The sequence below is a fragment of the Mycothermus thermophilus genome (assembly GCF_041956435.1).
Source record: "Mycothermus thermophilus strain CBS 625.91 unplaced genomic scaffold VTJ04scaffold_4, whole genome shotgun sequence".
In the NCBI taxonomy this organism is placed as follows: Eukaryota; Fungi; Ascomycota; class Sordariomycetes; order Sordariales; family Chaetomiaceae; genus Mycothermus; species Mycothermus thermophilus.
In genome coordinates this window covers 2655134-2678476 of record NW_027191430.1, presented here as the reverse complement: position 1 = coordinate 2678476, position 23343 = coordinate 2655134, and the positions used below count along the sequence as shown (strand labels likewise).

Sequence of the window (23343 nt, the reverse complement as noted above, 5' to 3'; positions counted from 1 at the left end):
TCATCATCATCATCATCATCGCCACGAGCAGAGACACGACCATCACCACCGTCACCACCACAAAGACAAACACACTTCACCTCCTCCGCGAGAGCAGATGGACAAACTCCCCTTCAACGCCCGCCCCCTCTCCCATCGCCACGACCTCCCCCGCTTCCGGGCAGTCTTTGCTCGCTACCTAGACGAGCGGAAGGGTCTGGATATTAACGCGCTGGATGATATCGAGGTGAAGGGACGGTGGAAGAGCTTTGTTGGGAAGTGGAATAGAGGGGAGTTGCAGGAGAGGTGGTATGAGATGGGAGTGTCTGAGGAATTGGGGAGGAGGGGGGATAATGATAATGGTGGTGCTGATGGGAAAGGTGCTGCTGAGAAAGAAGGCGATGGGGCTCTGTTGGAGGGACATGCCGGTCCCAATTCCTCTTCATCCTCGTCATCGGAGGAAGAGGATGATGATGACGATGACTACCTCCCTCCTCTTCCTCCCCAACCCGGCGATGACAACCAAAACAACACCACTTCACCAAACCCCCTACAACCACCAACCTCGTCATCATCCATATCCAAAACCACCTCTCGCGCCCCAGGGCCCTCCATCCCCACCACCACCGACCTCGCGCTCCGCGACGACCTCCTCGCCGCCTCCCGCGCCGCCGAGCTCACTCAAACCCGCCTCCTGGCCCGCGCCAAGCGCGCCGAGGAAAAAGCCCGCCTCCTCGACGACGACAACCCCCTCCTGCCTGCGCGCGCTGACCCGGGCTCGCGCGAGCGCAAGCTGGAAAAGCGCCGCGCGCTGAACGAGAAGCTGCGCGCGTTCCGCGAAAAGTCGCCTGGGATGGACGAGTTGGCGGAGGAGGATGTGATGGGTGGAAGTGGTGGGGGTGGTGGGGTGGAGGAATATAAGGCGATGGTGAGGAGGAGGGAGGAAAGGAAGGCGGAGAGGGAGAGGAGACGGGAGGAGATGGAGAGGGCGAGGCGCGCGGAGAGGGAGGAGAGGGTCAGGAGGTATAGGGAACGGGAGGAGAAGGTGGTGGAGGGGTTGAGGGAGTTGGTTAGGGCGCGGTTTGGTGGTGGTGGTGGTGAGGATGAGGAGAGGAGGTGAGAGGAGGGAGGGTGTGGCTTGGTTGGTGTGGCTATGGCGAGGGTTGGTATTTCAGGTAAAGTACATACAATACCTGGGTGCCCATATAATATGGCTATGGTGGTTAGAACCTGACACAAGGGATGTCACAGCCCCTCATGGCCGTCCTTCAGCCAGAACCGCCGCATCAAATAACAAGGGTGACCGGTCGCTTCGGTCAACGCTGTGGCTTGCGCGCTTGCGCTGGGCCAATCATCTTGCCGCTGCGCCTGGGACATGCATGCGTGTTGCAATGTGCAGCGTCTAAGTCCTCATATATAATATACACAGTACGCTTGGGTAGGTATCTGATGTGTGAGATGTATGAAGCACGCAGGCGAGTAGGCTCTGTCTTTCACTTCGTCCTTTTTGACGCCCAGCTCTTGGGTTGCAAGACTCTGCCATCATGAGGAGGCTGCTGAAGAAGCTGCATAAACGGTCAGATGGCGAGGGGGGCCAAGCCAAGAGCCTGTCTACCTGTTCTACCTATTCCCCCGATTCCATCCAGTCGGAGAGCTACGGCCTCTTCCCGCTCCACGAACCCTCCTCGCCCGACGCCGATGGCCACACTCAACGAAAGTTCCCAGTCAACATCATCGCCGTGCACGGGCTGATCGGAGATGCTTACACGACATGGACGCATCCGAACGGGACCCTGTGGCTGCGGGATCTGCTGCCCACCTACCTCCCGGGCTGTCGGGTGTATACGTTCGGATATCCGTCGCAGGTTGTGTTCAATTCGTCGTCTGCTGACGTGGGTGTGTGCGCGCAGCAGTTGTTGAACTCGGTACGGGAGTTGTTGGAGGCGTTGCCGGAGGAGGAGGGCCGGGACATCATTTTTGTGTGCCATGGTTTTGGGGGGATAATTTTTAAACAAGTGAGCTGCTGGTCCTTTTCTTCCATGCGTCCCTTGTTGATGCTGTTGCGGCCTGGAACTTGTAACACTAACAGCACGGTCCGCCCGCCCTGTTCCCTACCTAGGCTCTGATCTACGCCCACAGGGATGAGATGGAAGATGTGTTGAAGTCGATTGTCGGCGTGGCTTTCCTCGGCACCCCTCACAGGGGCAGCGACGTGGCCAAGATGGGCGCCATTGCTGGAAGGGTTATCAATGGTTGCGCCATGCTCGCCTCTGCCGGACGGCACGGCCGCATCGTGCGACGTGATCTTTTGGACACGCTCTCGTTCGATTCGAAAGCGTTGCAGGACCTGAGCGTGTCGGTCCGCAATAGGCTGTGCGACATCAAGGTTGTGTCGTTTTATGAGACGAAGGCGCTGGCGCCATTCAACTCCCTGGTGAGTGATGTGTTTACATAGCAAGAGGGTGCGAATCTGGCTGACAGACGGGGAAGATCGTCAAGCCACAATCTGCCATTCTTGCCATCCCTGGGGAAGATCTGGTGCCCTTGTATGAGGACCACCGGAGTATGTGCCGGTTCGCTGGCGAGACGGACAGCTACAAGTCTGTCTCCCAAGCCATTCGAAGGATTGCCCTGTCCGTTATTAAGGACAAGAAACCCGAAGCCCGGAAGGAACCCACGGATGAGCGTTCGAGCCTCCATTCCTCTCAAAGAGGTAAGGCATGATGAGCCCGAATCATTAAGTGGGTGTCGACCACAAGACCACGAGCATGGGTTTGACTTGAGCATTGTCCAGGCTTCACCGACACCGACTCTGAAAAGACATGCGTGGCGCTCTTCAGCGCATTCAGCATCGAGGACTACCGGAGGTCGTTGAAACAGCCGGCGCCCGGGACCTGCCGCTGGATCCTGCGCCAGCCCGTGTTTGTCAGCTGGCTGGAGAGGGCCGACTCATCGACTCTGCTCTGGCTAAGCGGGTATCCCGGCTGCGGCAAGACGGTTATGTCGCTGTTCCTGGCTGGGCACTTTGAGACGTGGCAGTCTCCGCTCGCGCCAAAGACGGTCTTGACTTATTTTTGCGATCACAAAACCAAGAGACAGAGAGACGCCAAGGGGGTCCTCGGGGGGTTGATCTTTCAAATGGTTTGTCGGTATCGCTCGCTCATCCGACACGTGAAACGGGCCTTTGAGACTCGGGGGCCAAACATGGTTCAGTCTTTTTCTGCTCTCTGGGGCGTCTTTGTAGACGTTATCTCGGATCCCAAGTGTGGCCCGACGCTGGTCATTATCGATGCCCTGGACGAGTGCGAGCCTGGCAGCCGGCGTAATCTCCTCGAGTCCATTCATTCGTTCATCTACGACTCGGACCGGGGCACAAGCACCAAGCAGCGCGTCAGGTTCATCGTGACCAGTCGGCCGATTATCGTGGAGCTGGAGCCTGTCGCGGAGCAGCTTGCTGAACATCACATCTCTATCAACGAAGACCAGGAAGGTTACTTGGAAGACCTGAAGCAGTTCATTCATTGGCAAGTCGATGAGATCTCGCAACGATGGAAGTTAACCGCCGACATGAGGATGTTCTTGGAGGAAGGCCTGACGAGCCGAGCAGGCGGGACCTTTTTGTGGGTTCATATGATGCTCGCCTGGCTGGAGAGCCGTTTGCTTCTGTCAAAGAACTCACTTCGAGATCTTCTCACCATGATTCCGCCCGAGCTGGAAACGGAACATTTGCGGCTCGTGTCCGGTATCCCTCCCGACCATCACGACGTCGCCTCAAAGCTCCTGCTTTTGATCCTGGGCAGCTCTCGGCCCTTGGGCTTGGAGGAGCTCAACATTGCTTTCACGATCAAGGAAAACCACCACACCCTGGAGGACGTCGCTTCAGACTCGCAGACTGCCATGCAGCGTACTGTCCAGGGAGTCTTGGGCCCGCTGGTGAAGATCTCGGAATCCAAGGTCTCACTAGTCCACCAGTCAGTCAAGGACTTCCTCCTGCAGCAGAAGAGGATAGACAACGCGCCCCCCGTGATGCGCGAGCTCACTCCGATCTCTGCTGCTCTGTCCATCTCAGCAGCTTGTATCCGTTACCTCCTTCTTGACGATTTTGAGAGAGATATCTTCAACCCAGGTCATGGGTCACCCCGAGAATCGACGGGTTTGCTCCATGGGCCAGCTGAATCCCGTGCTAGTTCACCCATAGGCAGCCGTAGCAGACGAGGTTCTGTGGGCGAAGACGCAGACGGATTGGGCATAGACGGTTCATTCAAGGACCCCGAGGTTGTCCTCGCCACCTCCTGCCAGGTCCTTTCCGAGAGATACGCATTCTACCAATATGCCTCCATGAACTGGACAGAGCACTATGCCCTCTGCGAAGGCTCAGCGCCTGCGGAGCTCAGGGACGCCGCAACAAGTCTCTTGGACATCACTACACCACATGGGGGAAATTGGTGGCGGTTCTTCACTACGACGCTGGAGGACAAAGCCCGCGATGGCATACCCCACAATCCCAGCCGGCTCACTCTGGCGGCCTTTTTCGGCCTGGCTGACTCTCTTAACGCGGAACTCCTCCGCCTCGGGCCCCGGACCGAGTCGTCGCAGCCAACCCTGGACGACGCGCTCTTTTGGGCGTCGCACGAAGGGCACAACAGCCTCGTTGAAGCGCTGCTGTCGTCCGGCGCAGACCCTAACGCCCAGCGCCTGGACGGCCGCACGCCGCTCACCGTCGCCGCGCAGAACGGACACGATGCCTGCGTCGCCGCGCTCCTGCGCGACGCGCGCACCGACGCCAACCTGCCGGGTGAGAAGGGCGTAGGCCACTCTCCTTCGCGTGCAGCAACCAGCACGGGGGCGTCGCCAAGCATCACCTCGCCATAGGTCACTGTGACTTGGGGATTGGGGACACCGCGGGCGCGGCAGCGCGGTACTGGGCGTGTCGCGTCGCCGAGAACAACCCCGCCCAGCCCGTCCTCCTCCGTCACCGTGCGTTGAGCCCAGTAGAGCTCAACCACCGCGACAAACACGGACGCACGCCCCTCTCCTGGGCCGCGGGACACAACTTCAAGTCAGCCGTCAAAGCCCTACTCGATCTACCCGCAGTGGACGCCAACCTAGCCGACGAGCACGGCCGCTCTCCGCTCTTGTGGGCGGCAGGCAACGGGCATGCGGCCGTGGTGCGGTTGCTTGTGGCAAGCGAGCGGGTGGATAAAACCTCCGTCGACAAGGACGGGCGGAACTGCTTCTCGTGGGCGGCCAGCGGTGGGCATGCCGAGGTGCTGCGCGTGCTGGTGGAGAGCGGGTGTCCCGGAATTGATAGGCCGGATGTGGACGGGTGGGCGCCGCTTACGTGGGCGACCTTGAATTACTACCCGCAAGCGATAGATGTGTTGCTTGCTACGGGACAGGTGGATTTGGAGAGAAGGGATAAGGACGGGTGGACGGCCCTGGCGTGTGCCATCCGCGACAATCATCACAACCCCGCGAGGAGCCTGCTTCGCGCGGGCGCGGATCCGTTGGCGCGGTCGGATTTGGGGCAGACGCCTTTGGATCTGGCGAAGGATGGGATGATTGGTAGGAAGTAGGTGTTGGAGGTGGTTTTGGAATATACCCAGGGGCAGGGGAAGGGTGAGGAGTGAAGGATGAGGGTTCTTTTTGCCCATGTGGTTTCCTTCTCTAGGTAGGATGGTGGATTCTACGAGGACAATGTAATGGGGCAGATAGCTTGCTCAGTCAATATCATGCTCAACAAGTGAAGGTGGGCGGAGATGGTCTCTAATTATGCTTCGACCCGCAGCAGAAGTCTTACAGCCAACAGTACCTGTCTCTTCAGAACCTTTGTCTACCTGGAGCATTTGTCCTCCCTCTCATCCTTCTCAGTTATGCACATTTACTGTATGGGGCCAGCACAGGTTGACCTGGTCATGATGTCGCTATTATAGGTGCTGCGGGGTCTTGCCAAATCTTGATCGTCGTTCGCTGTTGAAGTTCGGGCATGCGACCACGCCAACCCTCTGCTGTGGCCTTTTTCTGCACCTAGACTTAAGCCCTCGCAAGGCTTGACACCTGGATTTCCTTTGCTTCTTCCCCTCCAGCGCCCTTGAGCTTCCCGTCTCCCTCGTCTTCGTCATCCACCCATGAACCAGGCATGAGCTGCTTTCTCTCTGACCCTGTATCGCCTTCACTGTCTGATGAGGACAATTCTAAATCCGTATTATCTTCTTCATCGTCTGGGTAAATATCCCAGACGTAGTCCCAATCCTCGGGGCTGGGACCATAGTTCAGACTTTTCAACTTATACCAGCAAAAGCGGGAACGCCATTTCCCACCCTCCTGATAGCATTCCCTGAGCGGGGCCATCGGCAAGCTACCGGGGTGTTGTCGGTACACATCCGTCATGGCCTGCCCGTATGCCACAAGATCATGCCCAGCGCGTTGGAGGTCTTCCATCCGAAGGCGTAGTAGCTCTCGCACCACGTCTGTCCAGGTGCGAGTGGCCAAATCTTGGGTAATGTCGTTAGAAGCTCGTTGCCGAATGTGCTGCGGACAGTGTGCATTCACACACTTGCCGTAAAATAGTCGCACGATTTCCATCCTTGGGCCATCTTGAAGATGGGCAGTGAGATCGCTGGGATCCAAGACAGAAGCCATGGCACGATATAGCCATCGTATCCCTTCCCATTGCCTGTTGTTTGTCTCTCCCCACGGGAAGAGCGTCCCCTCCGCAAAATAGAGCCAGCACCGCTCCACAAGCCCGAAGGGAGTGCCCCACTCGTACTCGCGCCTGAGGTCTTCGGCACAGAAGACGTCGGTGTCGCGAAAGAACCGGGGAATTGTTTTGAAATCCGTATTATCAGAGCGAAGAATATCTGGAAAGTATTCGAGTCGGATATCCATGGGCCAATCGTAGAAGTCAGGAAAGAACTTTGCCCGAAAGTATTCAAATTGCTCAAAGCTTTGCGCCATGAATAATCGGGAAAGCTCGTCCCAGGTGTGGCATGCGTGCGTTGGACGAGCAACAAGATCTAAATAAAGGTCGTCGTATACGCCCATTGAGATCATCAACCGATGTAGGGCAATGTTGACGGATTGGTCGTCCAAACACCCCAGACAATAAAAGTGGACGGGTGTGTTCCCAACCCTATCGGGAAGGAGTAGGTCGGAAGAACGGAAGTATGTCCGCAGAAGCGGCTCAACAAAGTCCCTGCGCCTGAGCATGGCAAGCTGCTTGGTGAGTCAGCCATGAAATCTGAGCTTGTCTGTCGTTGTTGGATGTTGCCAAACATCATGTCCTTACGTGCAGCAAAGTCCAGCCATCCGGCAACACTGACAATGGAGATGCGTGGCCATCGCGGAACAATGCAAACAGTTCGTCCCAGGTCCCAGATAAGAGGGTATTAATGACTACGGAGTCCTGAGGCACGGTAGCATATGTCCTGAGACCAAAGGTCCAACCGGAGCATGCCATGGAAAGCTGGATCTCCCAGGCCTTGTTGAGGAGCCATCTTGGAGGTGAGAAGCATAGCTTGTAGGCTTGAGAAGTTCCGAGTTTGTTAATAACATTCACTGTGAACAACCGTCTCACAGGCAAGGGTCGTATGGGCTCACATTTGGTAGAGGCAGAAAATTGAGAACTGTGTTCTTCGATCTCACATCGCATAATTCCCAGTCGTTCGAGTATTGCGCTGGAATAGCAACGCTTGGTTTTTCGCTGAGAGGCCACGGTCCTGATTTTTGATGATTCCGCTAGTAGAGGCTCAGCTACCTTCGCCACTAGAGTGAGCTTTTCTTCATCCCCGTTTTCTTCATGCCCCTTGTCGTTGGGGCTGGACTGAGTGAGGAGCCGTTGTTCAAGAACACGGACAACCTCTGCAGCAACAAGCACCGGCTGCTCTTTTCTTGACAAGCTGGTTTTGTAATTTGCATCAGTCTGGAGCGTTTCGAGATTCCGGATCAGGAGGTGCAGCACTGACTGTTGATAAAGGAGCATAGTAGTGTTTAAAAACTGACGTGTTCTGTCAAGACGTTTCTGGTAGCCTTCTAGCGTCTCCCGCTTCAACGCCACGCGCGCCGTCCCCTTCAATCTTTTCGTCATTTTGGTCGAGGCGATGTCAGACCCAAGGTCGAGGACAATGTTTTCCAACCCTTTGTGGACCTTGTGGCACCATTCGGTGGCCTGGCGTTGAATGCTTGATACGGAGGCGTATTCTGGTGAGCTTGTCAGGTTCGAAGTCGTGACTTGGTCTTCCAGGATCGCCATGGTCATCGCGGTCAGTTCGAGTTCATCCAGCAAGTCTTCGATCGTGGTTGGAACGTCTTTGACTTCGTTCCATAGCTGGCGCAAGCGGACAATCGCCTTCCCAAGCATCTGTGCTCCCTGGACAACGGCGATGCCGCTGGCCACCGCGCCGAGGGTCTCCGCCATCGCGGCTCTCGTGGCTCACTTGACAATCATACCAAGTCGGAAGCGGATCCTTGAGGTTGACGAAACTCGAGCACGAGCCGCCGACGAGCGGATCTGTCAGGCTTTTGTGCTTGACAATATTAGTATGCTTGGGATCAAGAAATGCACTTTGGGCCAACGTGAGTCATGCTGTGCCGGAGCCTTGTGCGGGGTGAATGCACAAGCCGCCTGAAGGCGTTCAGGAGAGGCTCTGCACGGCCGTTCGCCAAGAACCAGCCATCACCAAAGCTGCCAACAAGGCAGCCTTACGAAATACCAGCCGTTGTCGATTCTTGTAGGACCCAACTCCCTCGGAGCTGAGAGGCTACTACTGTCAGGTAGCAGTAAGCCACGGCAACAAGACGTCCTGTCAGGTACGACATGTCCTCAACCTGACATAAGCAAGCACCTCTAGCCTCTCATACGATAGTCCCGGGAGTTTGATACCCCGAGTTAACAATGTTCCAGAACCTCATATTGATCAGGTGCGGAACTGTCAGGGGTATCAGATGCCCTTGAGTGAATAGAACTTATCATCGCTCTTCGAGGCTCATGTCAAGAGATCTACCACCGTATAGGCTGCTCAGCCAGTGCCTTGATTCTAGGTCTTGAAAGGTTGATGAGGAAGGACATCGATATTAATACCTAGAGTTATGCCTGGAAGGTGACAGAGGGGATCGATGGTGTGTAGGTGTATCGATCTGTTTGAGTTGAATGTCTGAAACACCAATAACCCAATACAGGTCGGTAGCTACCAATCTAAACAGCCCTTATCAGTGAGCAGATATCCGCATCAACAGTTGGCATGCCACAAGCTCTATGGTGCAGGGGTTTTAATACTGGGTCCGACAGCCACAAGAGAGATGAATAACATCAAAGACCATTTATTACTGTGACACGTAAGAGTGGGTAACTGCTCGATTGAGCAGGGCAGGAATGGAGGAAGCGACTGAATTGAGCTTTGTGCTTGTGGAACTGAACTGAGCCCTCGGGGCGAGGTAGTGAGTCTATCTATATACACGCAGTGATCGGATGGTAGGCCCGAGGACTGGGTCCCCGACTCCAGACCTGGCCAGGGTTCTGAAGTAGGGTCACAGTGCTCGGTTCCCTTCCGAGAGTGGCGTTTGAGGAGTGGCGAGGAGGTTTTGAGGTCTTGGCAGAAACAAGCCACAGAAACCTCAATTCCTGTCACAATTACCCCTGTGTTATGGAGCCCCAGGAGAATCCTCTGATGCACTTGATCAAGGATTCCTATTCTACGCGACAATACTCCGTTCCAAGCGCGCGGGGTAGTCTGTGATCAAAGAGACCGAGCTGTGACAGGCCTCATTGCATCCGGAGGCATACATCCAAGGAGGGGCCAGGCGCTTATGCAACGTATCAGATAACCATCTTACTGTACAGGACCACCCTACTATACAGGAAATCCAACATCATTCACTGTAGTGAATACTGTTTCCCGCACGTTGTCAACGTGTCAGTGTTGGAAGAGCCATTGATATGTCCCAACGTCCCTACCTAATGCTGTATTAAATCTCCTGCCGACCTCTCGCTCCGACACGACGCCCCTTGATCACTTAGATATTTTCTTTCAGTCCCCTGTGTGCTCCAAGCTGTGTCATTCGATTTTGTTCATGTCAAGTATCTTTCGCCAGCCAACCCACCACTCCCACCTCGTGGAGCGGCCGTTTTAATTCTCCTTGCTGCTTTCGACCAAAGTCGATCACGATGACCCAACATTCTGACTGGCCGTCTTCTACGGATGGAGATCAAGACGAGGTCGAGGCGGTCTGGGGTGAAATTGAAAGCAACAATGACGGAAATCAGACCGTTATTCTTGCAGTGGTGACGCCGGAGGATAGGGGAGCTATGGAACATATGGTACAGCGGATGAAGTGTCGAGGAACTCTCGGTACGTTTGATCGATAGTCATTCACTCTTGTTCTGCATTTGGTCGCTATTAATAACTTTTCTCGCAACCCATTTCTCTTTTCAATATTTTATAGAAGTTAAAGTCTTTGTCACGACCAAAGAACAACTTCAAGAAAAGATCGAGGGGTTATCCTTCGAAGCGATCCGCAAGCTTTATCTCATTGCCAGCACGAAGGTCAACTCGATCAACTTCCACATCCCCGACGCTGTCAAGCAAGTCTTTGTGTACCCTTGCGGAAAGGGCTTCGGCGAAAACCCCGGGTCACTCTGGATCGCGCCGGACTCGACCTTCTGCGGAATCCCATCATACAAGTGGATCCAGGGGAACCAAGCCGACCTGCCGAAGGGGCACCGAATCACCTACGGGCACGGCTGCACCATCGACGCCGGCGCCCTGCAGGACAACTTCGACAACTGCTCGCTCGAAGAAGACGAGAACCTGACCGAGTCGCAAGCCGCCGAAATCATGGGCATGCTCGAGGGCATGTCCGCATCCGACCTCCGCCAGCAGCAGCAACAGCCGCCCCAGGCGTTGAAGGACCTCGTCACCAAGGTAGTTGTCGGAGGACGCGGCGGCGCTCCCCGCCCTGGAACACTGATGGCGTTTCGCGACGGCGGGATATACTTGAAGGGGGATTTCGGCATGCGGCTGGTGTCTCTGATCTGCCGCGGCGCGTTCGGAGCCGCCGCCATGTCGGCCATCGGGACCGGGGTGAACCTCGCCGCGGCGACTCTGTATTTCTTCATTCCCTGGGAAAAGGTGCTGGAGTATCTCAAGTGGAAGATGCGGCAGATTTGGGAGAGTGTCAAGCAGACGGTTCAGGTTATCTGGGAGAAAGTTTGCGAGTTTTTCGCCAATCTATTTGGCAATCACCACCAATCGAAGATTAGAGCATGAGGCAGGGAGAAGAGTCTGTAATATCAGGGAGGGATGAATGTGGTTCAAAGGATCGGGACAGGACTTGGGTTTTGGATCTGGATGAGTTCATGCGTCAAACAAGGGCCGGTTTGGAAGAGGTCGGAGACTTCAATTATCCATTTTTACATCAGAAATGAGCCAATTTGCTTTCTCAGGCTTCTCAGAGAGCCCATGTTTAAATCGTGCCCTACCTACCACCTATGCATCTCGCTACGATGGATGGAAGTTGGAGCGCCCGGCCAACTAATTACCACCTATTATAGTAAGTCTGAAGCCCCTCCTAAATCTCCCCCCACCTCTCCTTACCCCACTACCTCCCAGACACAACTTTTCAACGCTCACTCAACACCAGACACCATCTCACCTCTCAGTGACAAAACTTCACCGATCCACTACCAATTTGCCCCTACTCTATAAACGCTGCACCAAATTCCTCAGCAAGATACCCAGAAATATAAAACAGTCTAAAAATGGCAACCCCCGCCCTCAACCCAGAAACCAAACAACCCACCTCCTCACAACAACCTCCATCAACCACCCAACCCACCACCACCGCCAACACCTCCTCTGACTCCGACTCCGAGGAAGAAGAACAAGGCGACTTCACCCTCTTCCGCGAACCCGCAGACTACTACCCCCCAACCCCGCCGCCCAAAATAACCAGCTACACCTCCCCCTCCGGCACCACCACCATCACTCTCCACCTGGTCGGCCACTCCCCGCTGGAAGCCCACCATCTCTGGAACGGTGGGCGGGTCGTCGCCGACCTCTTCTACTCCCAACCCTCCCTCGTCGCGGGTAAAACCGTCTTCGAGCTGGGCGCCGGCGCCGGGTTGCCCAGCCTCGTAGCCGCATCGCTCGGCGCGAAGAAAGTGGTCGTGACGGATTACCCCGACCCGGAGCTGGTGGAGGTGATGTGGAAGAATGTGAAAGGGTGCGTCGGGTTGATTCCCGGAGTCTCTGAGGACGAGGTAGATGAGACGAGGTTGAACATCGCGGCGGAGGGGTACGTTTGGGGTGCCGATCCAGGGAGGGTGTTGCAACATTTGGACGACGAGGATAAGGCAAAGGGGTTTGATCTGCTGATTCTCGCGGATTTGTTGTTCCGGCACTCGGAACACGGGAATATGCTCAAATCGGTGCGGAGTACGCTCAAGAAGTCTAAGGACAGCAGAGCGTATGTGGTATTCACCAGTTACCGGCCCTGGTTGCAGCATAAGGATCTGGCGTTTTTTGATCTGGCCAGGGAGCAAGGGTTCGTGGTGGAGAAGGTGCTCGAGAAGAAAACGGAGCGACCGCTGTTTGAGGAAGATCCCGGTGACGAGGAAGTGCGGAAGACGGTCACTGGATGGACGCTCAGGTGGCCGGACGAGGAGTGCGAGGACGCGGCCAAGTGAGCACGCAGCAGGCTCTGCGGGGTTTGACCAGAAGAGAGATGGATGGATTCATCATTAAGCTATTAGAAGATCCGGGTATCACGTCGCTTGAACATATCCAAAAACAAGAGAAACCAAAACACCTCCAGCACAGGGCCCCCCCTTTGCCTCCCCGCTCACAACACTGCGTGGTGCAGGCTCGGTGGCCTACTCGAGTACTCGGGTGGCCTTTCAGGGGCGCGCCACCCATCTGACACTAGATAGCGCTCATAGCCCAGCGATGACATGGTCTCGGTAGACGAACGGGAGCGAGTGATCGGGGTCGGAGGCGGCCGGTCATAGCTTGGGCGGCGGTCAAAGCTCGGACGGACCGGTGCCACCTCGGGATACGGAGGCGGTGGGGAATGCCGGCCACGAGGGGTCGGTGGAGTGGGAAGAGGTTCGGGAAGATCGGGATTCCGAATGCCCTGCTCCAAATCGCCGGGCAACTCGGCGTGGTCGCATTCCGATGGGGACGACCGTTTCGCCCGCCACCAAGTAACCGTGACCGTGGCGAAGTACGACCAGCTAAGGAGGTGGTGTTAGCACAGACATGTATCACGGACCATTGGAAGGGGAATGAACATACATAACGACCCCTCCAAGTGCGAACGTCACGTCCAGGGACCGGCACACATCACGGCGGCCGGCATCATCACCCTGATCATTGTGACCACCAAACTTGAACACTTCCCGCAGATCGAATTCTACAATATCATGTGTCAGTAACATGCATAGGCAGCAATACCACCACGGCCGACAGGACGACATACCACTATTTGCTGTACTGTGGCACGATTTCTCGTGAACTCCATCCAGCATGATAAGGGTATTGAGCAGCGCCATCATGGCGACGCCGTCGAAAAACAGGGTGATCAGGCCGGCAACGGGCTTGCGGTTCGCCCGCACCAGGCGGAGGAGACACGGTACGACGAGGACAGCAGCATGGTAGATCAAGGTTGCCGAGAACTGGAGAGCCGGAACACATAGTCAGTCAGTCATCCTCTGTCCCCTGTCCTAGACGGCCGTGTAGCACACCGCACGGAGCAGAACCGTATGTATGGTGGGTTGGAATCGTACCTGAGTCTTGGCCCAATGTATTAGATGGCCGCGGTGCGGCATCTCATCTTGTTCATCTCGCCAAGACGCATGGCCATGGCCGTGGTGGAACAGACCGGACCTCCGGGCGGCGCGGAGAGTGCAATAGGCGAAGGCGAAGTAGGAGAATTGGAGAAGGCGGAGGACGGTGAGCCAGATGGCGGAGCAGTCGCGGCGGCATTTAGGCCGTGGCTTCTCGTCCACGGTGTCGAGGTCATTGGCGGCGTCGTCCCTGGCCTCATTGTCGTCGCGGGGACATCGCCGGAACCTGAAGAGGGAGAAGCGGCGCATCTTCAGGTCGGGAGGTTGGGTCTGGCGGACCTGGAGGCGGGGATGAAGTTGGTCAGTCGAACCTCGGATGAGGTATCCGGTAGGATCGACAGGAACGACGACAGACTGTGATGTTTCTCGGATTGCAAATCGAAATGCTGCGACAAGATTCAAGGAATTCGAGATGCAGAGATCTGGCCAATGTTTAGGTCAGCCCAGTGTTGAACAAACGCCAAGTTGGAGTTGAGCAAAACGTGGTCAGTTGCCAAACACAAGGCAGCAGGTGTGCCTGCCCGGGGACCCCCTCACGGACAGTTCACGTTCGTCTCAGCTCGTGCTTTCCCTCTGCTGACTGCTGACGAGGATGGAAGTGACCCGCTCTTCCAGTGCTTTCCCGGTTCTGAGCTGCTGTGTTCCACTGTGTCTCCCTGTGTTCTCAGGGCGGTTTCCGCTGGGCGACCAATCAGCAGGCGACCTGTGTCTCGGCGGAGCGGGTCCGGAGCCATCGGCCTGGGGCTGTGCCTTCCTCCCCGGTCACCAACGGCCGGAGCTTATTTGGCCGGAACATGCCGATGACGCGTCAGCGGAGGGCGAAGGAGGGCAGGCGCAACCCCATTTCGGCCCTCTTCAGCCCAGCAGTTGAGCATACCTCGTTCTTTCCCCTCGAGAAAACAACAAGAAACAATGGAAGGCTCGTAGCTCGAACGAATCAACTGGGATGTTCCTGGGCTGATCGAAACCTGAAACGATACTTCCAGGTTGACAGCTTTTTGCTGTTCCGGTTATTCCTGGACTGGCCAGCGCAGTGGGTGCTTCTCCCCGTCACCAGCACCGGCTACACTCAGGAGCCGTCTGTTCGGAGTCAACCCAACGGTCTTACACTTCACCATAAGCCCGACCGAGTCTCGGATTTCAATTCTCCAAGTCCCACTCTCAACCAAGCTTTCACTAAACCCTTGGCCTCCGTCGGTACCTGTCTTTTCGGTCTGGATTTAATATGTGAAGCAAGCATCAAGCCACAGACTGGATGTCATGTCCTTGTCATGTCTCTCCCGCAGGGCCGGGATGTGCCAGGCGAAAAGTCACAGGCACAGCCTCACCTCCCGCTCAGTCATCCTGCTGCATGGCACCCACACGCGGGGTTTCGTCCCAAGAAACACGACAGGAGCCTCGCATTGGCTGAGCGCGAAGCCTGGTTGCACCTCTGCGTTTGTTTTGACCGAGGGTAGACTCTGATCTCATCACCTCAGGGTGACATCCCCCCTGGATTCATTCCCTTGGCTATCGCTGCTGTGTTATTGTGTTGCCGCCCTGATCTATTTTGTCTCCCGTCCCGCGCTGTGGCCTCGGCACTTAAGCCTGGGAATCCTTTTGTGTTCCGTGTTGGACAGTGTCGCCGTCTCCATGTCAGTTGTTGGTTGACCTCGAAGCTCACGTTTGATCCTTCGACATCAACTCTCGCCGCTTCCATCCGGAAGTTGGCCTCCACAACCCAGAGCCCCTTCACCATCGTGAGATCAACAAGTCCTCCTCCCAACGTCAGCAATGGGCTGGGATCTCTCATCCTACTTGGCCGTGGGCCGCTGGGCTCAACTGCTGAGCACCCTGCTCGCCATGGCAGCCCACGGCTACTTGACTCTTCAGATACACAGGAAGAAGCTTGGTCTGACCAAGGAGACGGTGTTTCTTGAGTTCCTGGTATGTTTGTCCCACGGAAACTACCTATGCGGAATCGCCCCCAACGCTAACACAAGAAACCAAGGCCTGTATCATGTTTGGCTACTCCATCTTCGCCCTTGTCCTCCAACGAAGACCCCGTCCCAGAAAACCATGTTGGATGAGTGGTTTCATTATCTGCGATGTTGTCTTAGCCATGGCTTTGCTTGTAGTAGTCAACATGCTTGCCCGTGCTGGTCTCCCAGAGCATTGCAACGGCATCACACGCCACGACTGTTTGTGCCATCCTTCCTACATCTTAGCTTGCTCATCTATCTAACTGTCTCACTCCTCCAGTCCAACCTGGTGACGCCCAGAATAAACCCCACGATGGCTTTACCACTATCCGCTTCAGCGACCAAAACTCCGGTCGTCGCGGCGAGCTCGACCACCTCTGCAGCCTCGAGCGCCTCTACTATGTCATTGCCAATGGCCTCATGTACGTGCCAGTGTCGTTATTGCCCGCTTTTCTAGTCTTCGCCTGCTCACCAACCCCTTATCAGCATGACCTACATGTTCACCATCACCGCAACCGTCCTCCGCATCCTCGAGAGCAAGTATACTAAAAACACCCGAGTCCACGAGATGCTCGAGTCGCTCGAGCGCGCCGAGGCCATCCAGCTCAAGGTCCTCGATTCTTCACCCTCCCCGCTCCCTTCCCAACAATCACCACACCCACCACCGCCGCCTCCGAGCGAGGGAATCATCACACGGACCGCATCCTTGCGAAGCACCAGCACCTCTCTCGCCGGCTCCCACAACCCCTATGCAGCCTCTTCAACCCCCCGCCGCAACCTAACCTCAGCAACCGCCATTCCTCGCCGTCCAGTTCCGCACCCACCATCCCCAACCCCAACCACATCAACAACACTCACCCAACCCCCGACCCCACCACCCCCCTTCAGCACCCTCCCACACGACCAAGACGCCGCCGCCGAAGCCGCCCTCATCTCAGACGGCATGCAGCACCGTCCATCACAGTACCAACAACCCACCACGTATCAAAGACACTACCACCCCACGGGGAGCATGTCCATGTCCATGCCCATTCTCTCCGAAGAGCCTTCGATGACAGCAGCGACATCATCCTCCTCATCATCATCCATCGCGAAGCCCGCGCCAAGTTACTCCGCCCCGAGCTACACCACCACCATCACCACCGCTGAAGAAAGGAGGATAGTAGAAGAAGCAGAAGAGGAGGAGGCGTCGGCGGCGCTGGTTTCGGACGGGATGATGCACCGCGATAGGGAGCAGGCGGCGTTGCCGAGTTATCATCAGTCGGTTGCAGGCGAGGGGCGAATAAGAGGAGGGGGAGGGTTTGGGGGGAAGGGGGCGTAAGCAGGGGCTTCGAGATGAGAAGGGAGACGGAATGGACCTGACAAAAGAAAGGTGAGAAGAGGAGGAGGAGAAGAAAAAGAACAGGGCTGTGAAAGAGCGAGAAAGAGGGGGAGCACGACCAGAGAACCTCCAGAACGATATATCCAAGGTGAGGCCACAATGAAGGGAATGAGAAGGAAACCCTCACCAACCTGGTCACGGGAGTATCTTACATATATTGTGAAAGATCTCCAACGGAAGGACGAGGAACAAGACGACAACAACAAACCGAGCGGATGGGAGAACGAGCGAGTGGAGTGAATATATCATTCCCCTTGGGCTTTTACTTGCTGATATGAGAGAACATGCCACCGACATGGGGTTGTGATTTGCCACCAGTTTGGATGGATGCTTAGGCTATTATGGCCTGGAGTTGGCATGGGACTGGCAAAGGGCAACCATGTTCACAAGGAAGTTCTGTTCACTCAGGTACCTACAATAATGCAGTAGGTTGAAATCTATTGGGCTATAACTGTATATAAAGTTGATTCCATTACTACTTGGGATTTTTGCCTTGGTTCATCACCCTCTCCTGCCGTATTCTATGTCATGTGTTTTCGATGCTGTCGGTTTAGGTAATATGTATTATTAACTAGATGAACACAAAAGGCGTAACATCAGGTACTACGCCCCTCTATAAACCTAACTCAGGATTGAAGTTCGGACGGAACCTAGGATACCAGTCCCCTGGAAGGGATGGCTCAGTTGTAAGGTATATATTCGGCACGGCATCTTACACCTTGTTCTTGTCCTCAATCATCCAGCTGGTATTTGCCGACAACTGGAGCATTACCCTGGAGCCCACGTGCAAAGTAGTATTCCGCCTGCCGAACAGCCGCGCGTTCAAGGCAATCTGCAGAGCATTCGAGGAGTCAGTTAGCCTATGATATACATGCCCTCAGGACCAAACAGCGAGCTCGTTGAAGGCTAGGTGATTCAGGTATTAGTTGTATTCGTTAGTTCTTACCAATGCTGCACGGGAACGAGAGACACTTGGCGTCCTCAAGCGCTCCGAGGACTTTCTTGATCCATACCCTGCAGATACCCCATTCACCCGCCCGGTGAGCCTCTTCCACCATGCGGGGAAACTCAATACTGCGGATTGCCCGTTGGAGGACCGGGGTGTCGGGCGATGGCGCTAGCTGCAGGCAGACCACCATGGACCGGGACTTCATGGGGTCGTCATACTCTCGAGCTTCGACAAAGAATTGAGGGTCGTCCCGACCGTCATCGATGGCATGGTGTAGATACCATTTGCTGGATGTGACATCAAACGCTATAAGACTCCAATGCTGACCAGGAACATGCCATCAGGTCTAGGGTCAAGACAGAGTATGCCCATCTGGAGCGGTGGGCAGATGTATTTCTGGAAAGTTGAGGTGACCATGAAACTTACCCATTTGTTCACGTTGCCAGCGGTCCGAATATAATAAAGCGCGAGATAGAAGATTGTAGGCTCGAGGGCACCATTTGGGCTATCGGTTGACATTGATGCTATTGCAAGGGCTCAGGATACGAGACTTGGAGGACTGTGTTCGTACAATCCCTGGGCCATTCATGTGTGTGTCCCCATGCAATAACATGAGTTGGCGGAGTTGGAAGACAGTACTTTCAGAGACATCCTTTTGAACCTCTCGTTCATTGTTAGCAGGCGTCAGACTTCCCCCACCGCCTTGAGCCGCGAGACCACCCTCAGTGGGTTAAAAGGGAGCATGAATGGTGACACAGCAGCAACTAGCTATGTACAGTACCTAATAAACCCCCACTCCCGTGGGTTGCGGTGCGGGATTGCAGCTGAGGACAGCTCAGGTGAAGGGACAGCAAGAGGTTCTGCTATACATAGGCATTAATTTCGATGCACTCCTATACGCAGCAGGATTGCCCAGCATCACTTGCCTGTATTTAAGCACTTATTATTGTATGTTGAAGAACCACTAGTTGCCGGACGATGCTGCCGAAAGATTCGTGCCGGTGATCAACGATATTATTAACTCAACTGCACTTGGATGGCACTCCTTGAACGACTCTGGCAGATGCTAATACATAAGCATGCTGTTGCTTGGTCCCTCAATTCATATGCTCAAAGTCTCCAATGCATCTACAAAGTCCTGTTCATCCTCGCTCTCATCACTCTGAGTCTCTTTGACACCAACAACTTGATTCCTCGACCCTGTTGCCAAGGGAATTGGGAACGGACCCTCGACACCTTTCGCAGCCTTTGCCTGGTTTACAACATTCATGAACGATCTTGCTGCGGCCAACATCCTCTCATCCGAGATGTCAATCGACTCCCGAAAGTAGTCCTCATACCTCTTCCCGTTGACGTCGATAAGATCGGGATCAATCTTTCCAAGATCAACTGTGGCTAACCGCGACAGAATGTCGAATTTTGGAAGCATCGCCGCCACGTGTAGAATGGTCTGTCCGCTGGTCGTGGTCATGTCCACCGGTGCGCCTCGTTCGAGGAGAATACCAAACGATCGCGATGCGCCGTGGTAGAGGGCCATGAAAACGGCATTGTCCCCAGCCACGTTGGCGATGCTTGGATCGGCGCCCAGGTCCAGGAGCGTGCGCACGGTATCTGCGCGATCCTCCCAGATGGCGTAGTGTAGCGGCGGGTCACCGTCGAGGTCAATCGAGTTGACGTTGAGACCAGCAGCGGCGAGGACTTCAACCATCTCCGGGCAGTCGTTTTTCTCGCACGCAACGTGTAACGCTGTGGCGCCGTACACATCGCGTTGGTGCACGTCAGCCCCGTAGCTCAGCAGGAGTTTTGCCGCTTCGCAGTCCATGGCCCGGACGGCGTTGAAGAGGGGCGAACAGCCCTCAAAGTCCAAGGCGCGCGGATCAGCACCGGCATCCAGCAGCAGCTTTACCGCTTCAGTGTCATGTCGGGCAGCGGCCCATGCAAGTGCTGTTCTCCCTTGGGCGTCGACCAAGTTGACCTGGGCTGGGCTTGCCTGCGTCAACTCGGGTTCCAAGGGATGCTGGGAAAGGCCGAGAACAATCTTGTGGATGGGTGAGAAGCGTCTCGACTCGAGAAAGCTGCTGTCGTTGAAAAGGGAGGCTAGACGGTCTGCTTCCGAACTGGGCAGGGACTTGGACAAGACAACGTCCCATGCGGTCTCAATGGGTTTTCTGGTATGGTCGTAAGCAAGCAAGAACTGCCCAAAGTACCTGGTTTGGGTCCCAGATCATTTCAGGTAGATATCTGCATCCGGGCAGTTGGAAGTGATCTTACCTCCCGTTCTCATCTGCCAGGTTTATGTCTGCCCCTTGCTCGATGAGATATCTTGTGAGTTCAATTCGAGCATTCCTGATAGCATACTAGAATGGGTGGAGTGTCAATGTTACCCAGTGTTGTTCCTTTATTATTAACAAGACACAGACCGCGAAAACTTACATGCAAGGCCGACTGCCCATAGGCATTGACATCGTAGGGCGAGGCAACTCCTTTCGAAAAGAGGATCTGGACGTTGGGCAAGTCCCCATCTCGGGCCAACCTCCATAGCGGTGTTCCCCAGCTTACCATACGCGGCATGCGGACCATGAGCTCAGGGCCACCAAAGGTTGTGAGGGAGAAGTTTAGCGCAAAGGCCCTCGAAAGAAACCAGACAGGAAAGTAGTAAACAAGATCCATAGCCAGGGACGCCCGTCTGCGGCAGGTTCTGTCATCGCATGCCGGTGTGAGGCCAGGCATACCGCTGTACCCAACAAACAACGAACCCAGCACGCCCCGAAGCCGCTGGGGTGTGCGAAGCTTGCCCTGGGAGTGACACGCGCAGCTACACCATGTCTTGCAGATGTCGCGGAACCCCCTCGGCCGGACCGTGAAGGCAACAAGAGAATGCTGTCCTGAAGTCCCAGAGGATGTGGATAGCTGGTTGTGGGGGAATCCGTCATTGTGAGCTGCTAGCCGGTTGAGAGAGCTGTTTGGAAAAAGCTTGGGCTGATTGGTAGGGGACTGGCTGGACAAGGCGGCAAGGAGAATGGTGAGGTTGTTGCTGCTCGCTTCCTGTTGCGCCGAAATTTGGGTAGAGATCCGTTGTATCTCCAAGTCCACCCGATTTAATGTCGACCTCCAAGGCATTATTAGATCATGTGCTTTCTCATTCCCAAGAGCAAAGGAGAGGCCTTACGTCTGAACAGCGCCGAGCGCGGTGCAGATGTTCATTCGGGTTACTCTTAGCTCTCCTTGGAGGGCAGCAACTCGGTCGCGTTCCCGGAACCAGGCCCGACGAGCGGCCTTGATGTTTCCATCCTTGGAGTGCTTGATCAGATGCCCCTGGACAAGGTTGTCGAGCTCATTGAGTTTGTCAGTAGCCCGCCTGATCTGGCTGTTGAGAGCCAAGATTGGCCCAGCATTGTTCTGGTTGACCGGCTGCTGGGCTACGAGTTCGATCTGAGACAAGACGGCTTGGAGATCAGAGATCTCGTTGAGAAGGGCTGACAGTTGTTCTGGAGCCTGTTGAAGTGCTCTTAGAGTAGAAATACCCTTGATACATTTCTGTGCAATTTGAACGATGGCAATGACACTAGCAGCAGTGGACAACGGGTCCATGTTATGTGATTAGTATCATCCAAATCATATAATAGTTAACCGAAGGACACAAGAAACAGTAAGCAGTGGTGTACGAAGGGCAGCAAAATGCCCATATCCGAGGACAACTTATTACATACTTCAAGGCAACTGGTCGGTGGCTTCGGTCAGCCATGCTCACAGACATCCGGGTGCTGTGGCGCAGACAACAGCACTTCACATCCGGGCCTGCTTGATCCAACAAAGTACCTATCAAAAAGGTGCAGTTCACAGAGGGACTAAACAGGAATGCCGTGATTCGAAAAGGAGGTGGTCAATAGCTTCGGAGTGGCTAATCACCACACTCGTCGTCTGTGGCGTGCATACTGATGCATCATGGAGGTGGGAGCGGACGGCCCAACCCCTCTCTTGTATTTAAGGCATCCACGGAAGGTAGTACAAGCCTGCGTTGTCCCCAGCTCGTGTCGAGAGTGACTGAAAGCCCCGGCTCGTCCAGTGTTCTAACGATCATGTGGACAACTCCATAGACGGCTGTGCTGCCCATTCATCAACCACACGATTCTTCAACGTCAGACATGGTCCCAGTTAGCCTGACATCTCTGTGCTTCTCTACATATTATAGAATGGCACTATGTTATTAAGGCCTACAGAGTACCACTCTACAAGGCTGTAGGCTGACAACGACAGGGATGCATCATGCAGTCAGGTGCGCACCGCATAGTCAGAAACACAAGGCTGGACGGGGAGGATGCAATTCGTCAAGGCATTTGTCATGCAAGGCAGGCTCTTATCTCGCACAGCTTACTCCGTACACAATTCCTGTTGAGCGGTTCAGAATTCCCACGCACGTAGTCAAGACGCACGAGATGGCAATGTCCATCCAACCAAGTGTCAACTATTACTAGTAGTACGTACAGGTGTTATGTTCCTGGTGGCCGGGCCAACTCTATGTTATCATTATGCCTCTATATAATAGGCTTTATCCTGGCAACCAAGCAGCAAAGTTGATTTAGTTTATCTGAAGGGCATCTTCTTAAAAAGGGGGTAAATGAGGGCCCGTTACGTTCGATGAACATTTCTGTTGCACCCTCTCCTTTCCAGAGGACGGAACCATCGAGTGGGTGTTGGTGTATTCAACGCGGGATGTTTTAGCACATTGACCTCAGGTATGCATGTGAGGATGCATAGGTATCTAATATGAGGACAACCTTCACGGGTCAGAGAGGGGGTTGATGAAGCAGAGCCTCATCATGCAACGCTCTGTTGAAGCAGCCTCTTACGAGGGACTCATGGCACGTAGTATATCTATTCCAGTATCAGAATCACCAATTTTCGCAATGCCATGACCAGAGACCTAGTAATAGTCTGCTAGTTTATCAGATACCTGCCCTTAACACCCATCTTGGAACACGACACTGCTAACATGTCGTCAGTTGTGAGTGCTCCTTCTTCTTCTACTTCTGCTTCAGATAGTCTAAATATGAAACTGCATTATGACGCAATAAGCTGACCATTCTTCTCTTGATATCAAGGTGCTTGTTGCTGCTGCTTTGAGTGCCATGATGCACCTCGTGCAACTGCTTGTTGATGGGCTCTGGATGTTCTGCTTCATAGCTGAAAATTCTCGCGCAAAGAGAAGCTTGTCCATACCATGGCTGGCTGC

General features: G+C 54.8%; 9 protein-coding genes across 9 annotated transcripts; 5 read left to right on the top strand and 4 right to left on the bottom strand.

The window, feature by feature from the left end:
• Positions 1-97: 97 nt before the first annotated feature.
• Positions 98-1099, top strand: VTJ04DRAFT_6698 (uncharacterized protein; the record flags this gene model as incomplete). Its single annotated transcript, XM_069364945.1, has 1 exon — positions 98-1099. The coding sequence occupies one exon, from the start codon at positions 98-100 to the stop codon at positions 1097-1099; it is 1002 nt and encodes a 333-aa protein (XP_069218722.1).
• Positions 1100-1523: 424 nt separating this feature from the next.
• VTJ04DRAFT_6697 (uncharacterized protein) lies at positions 1524-5555 on the top strand (the record flags this gene model as incomplete). The annotated part of the gene is made up of 6 exons (XM_069364944.1): positions 1524-1994; positions 2099-2413; positions 2470-2692; positions 2774-4060; positions 4178-4774; positions 4852-5555. The coding sequence occupies 6 exons, from the start codon at positions 1524-1526 to the stop codon at positions 5553-5555; spliced, it is 3597 nt and encodes a 1198-aa protein (XP_069218721.1).
• Positions 5556-6012: 457 nt separating this feature from the next.
• VTJ04DRAFT_6696 (uncharacterized protein) lies at positions 6013-8395 on the bottom strand (the record flags this gene model as incomplete). Its single annotated transcript, XM_069364943.1, has 4 exons — positions 6013-7194; positions 7268-7503; positions 7579-7877; positions 7944-8395. 4 exons carry the CDS (start codon positions 8393-8395, stop codon positions 6013-6015), a joined length of 2169 nt encoding a protein of 722 aa, XP_069218720.1.
• Positions 8396-10141: 1746 nt separating this feature from the next.
• VTJ04DRAFT_6695 (uncharacterized protein) lies at positions 10142-11243 on the top strand (the record flags this gene model as incomplete). The annotated part of the gene is made up of 2 exons (XM_069364942.1): positions 10142-10325; positions 10420-11243. The coding sequence occupies 2 exons, from the start codon at positions 10142-10144 to the stop codon at positions 11241-11243; spliced, it is 1008 nt and encodes a 335-aa protein (XP_069218719.1).
• Positions 11244-11734: 491 nt separating this feature from the next.
• Positions 11735-12661, top strand: VTJ04DRAFT_6694 (uncharacterized protein; the record flags this gene model as incomplete). The annotated part of the gene is made up of 1 exon (XM_069364941.1): positions 11735-12661. The coding sequence occupies one exon, from the start codon at positions 11735-11737 to the stop codon at positions 12659-12661; it is 927 nt and encodes a 308-aa protein (XP_069218718.1).
• Positions 12662-12816: 155 nt separating this feature from the next.
• Positions 12817-14068, bottom strand: VTJ04DRAFT_6693 (uncharacterized protein; the record flags this gene model as incomplete). Its single annotated transcript, XM_069364940.1, has 4 exons — positions 12817-13207; positions 13269-13386; positions 13453-13648; positions 13760-14068. The coding sequence occupies 4 exons, from the start codon at positions 14066-14068 to the stop codon at positions 12817-12819; spliced, it is 1014 nt and encodes a 337-aa protein (XP_069218717.1).
• A 1524-nt stretch (positions 14069-15592) lies between these two features.
• On the top strand, positions 15593-17101 carry VTJ04DRAFT_6692 (uncharacterized protein; the record flags this gene model as incomplete). The annotated part of the gene is made up of 4 exons (XM_069364939.1): positions 15593-15745; positions 15810-15999; positions 16061-16202; positions 16267-17101. 4 exons carry the CDS (start codon positions 15593-15595, stop codon positions 17099-17101), a joined length of 1320 nt encoding a protein of 439 aa, XP_069218716.1.
• A 305-nt stretch (positions 17102-17406) lies between these two features.
• VTJ04DRAFT_6691 (uncharacterized protein) lies at positions 17407-18629 on the bottom strand (the record flags this gene model as incomplete). Its single annotated transcript, XM_069364938.1, has 4 exons — positions 17407-17507; positions 17934-17993; positions 18108-18432; positions 18537-18629. 4 exons carry the CDS (start codon positions 18627-18629, stop codon positions 17407-17409), a joined length of 579 nt encoding a protein of 192 aa, XP_069218715.1.
• Positions 18630-19212: 583 nt separating this feature from the next.
• On the bottom strand, positions 19213-21701 carry VTJ04DRAFT_6690 (uncharacterized protein; the record flags this gene model as incomplete). Its single annotated transcript, XM_069364937.1, has 5 exons — positions 19213-20317; positions 20382-20467; positions 20544-20609; positions 20670-20796; positions 21280-21701. The coding sequence occupies 5 exons, from the start codon at positions 21699-21701 to the stop codon at positions 19213-19215; spliced, it is 1806 nt and encodes a 601-aa protein (XP_069218714.1).
• Between the last annotated feature and the right edge of the window lie 1642 nt (positions 21702-23343).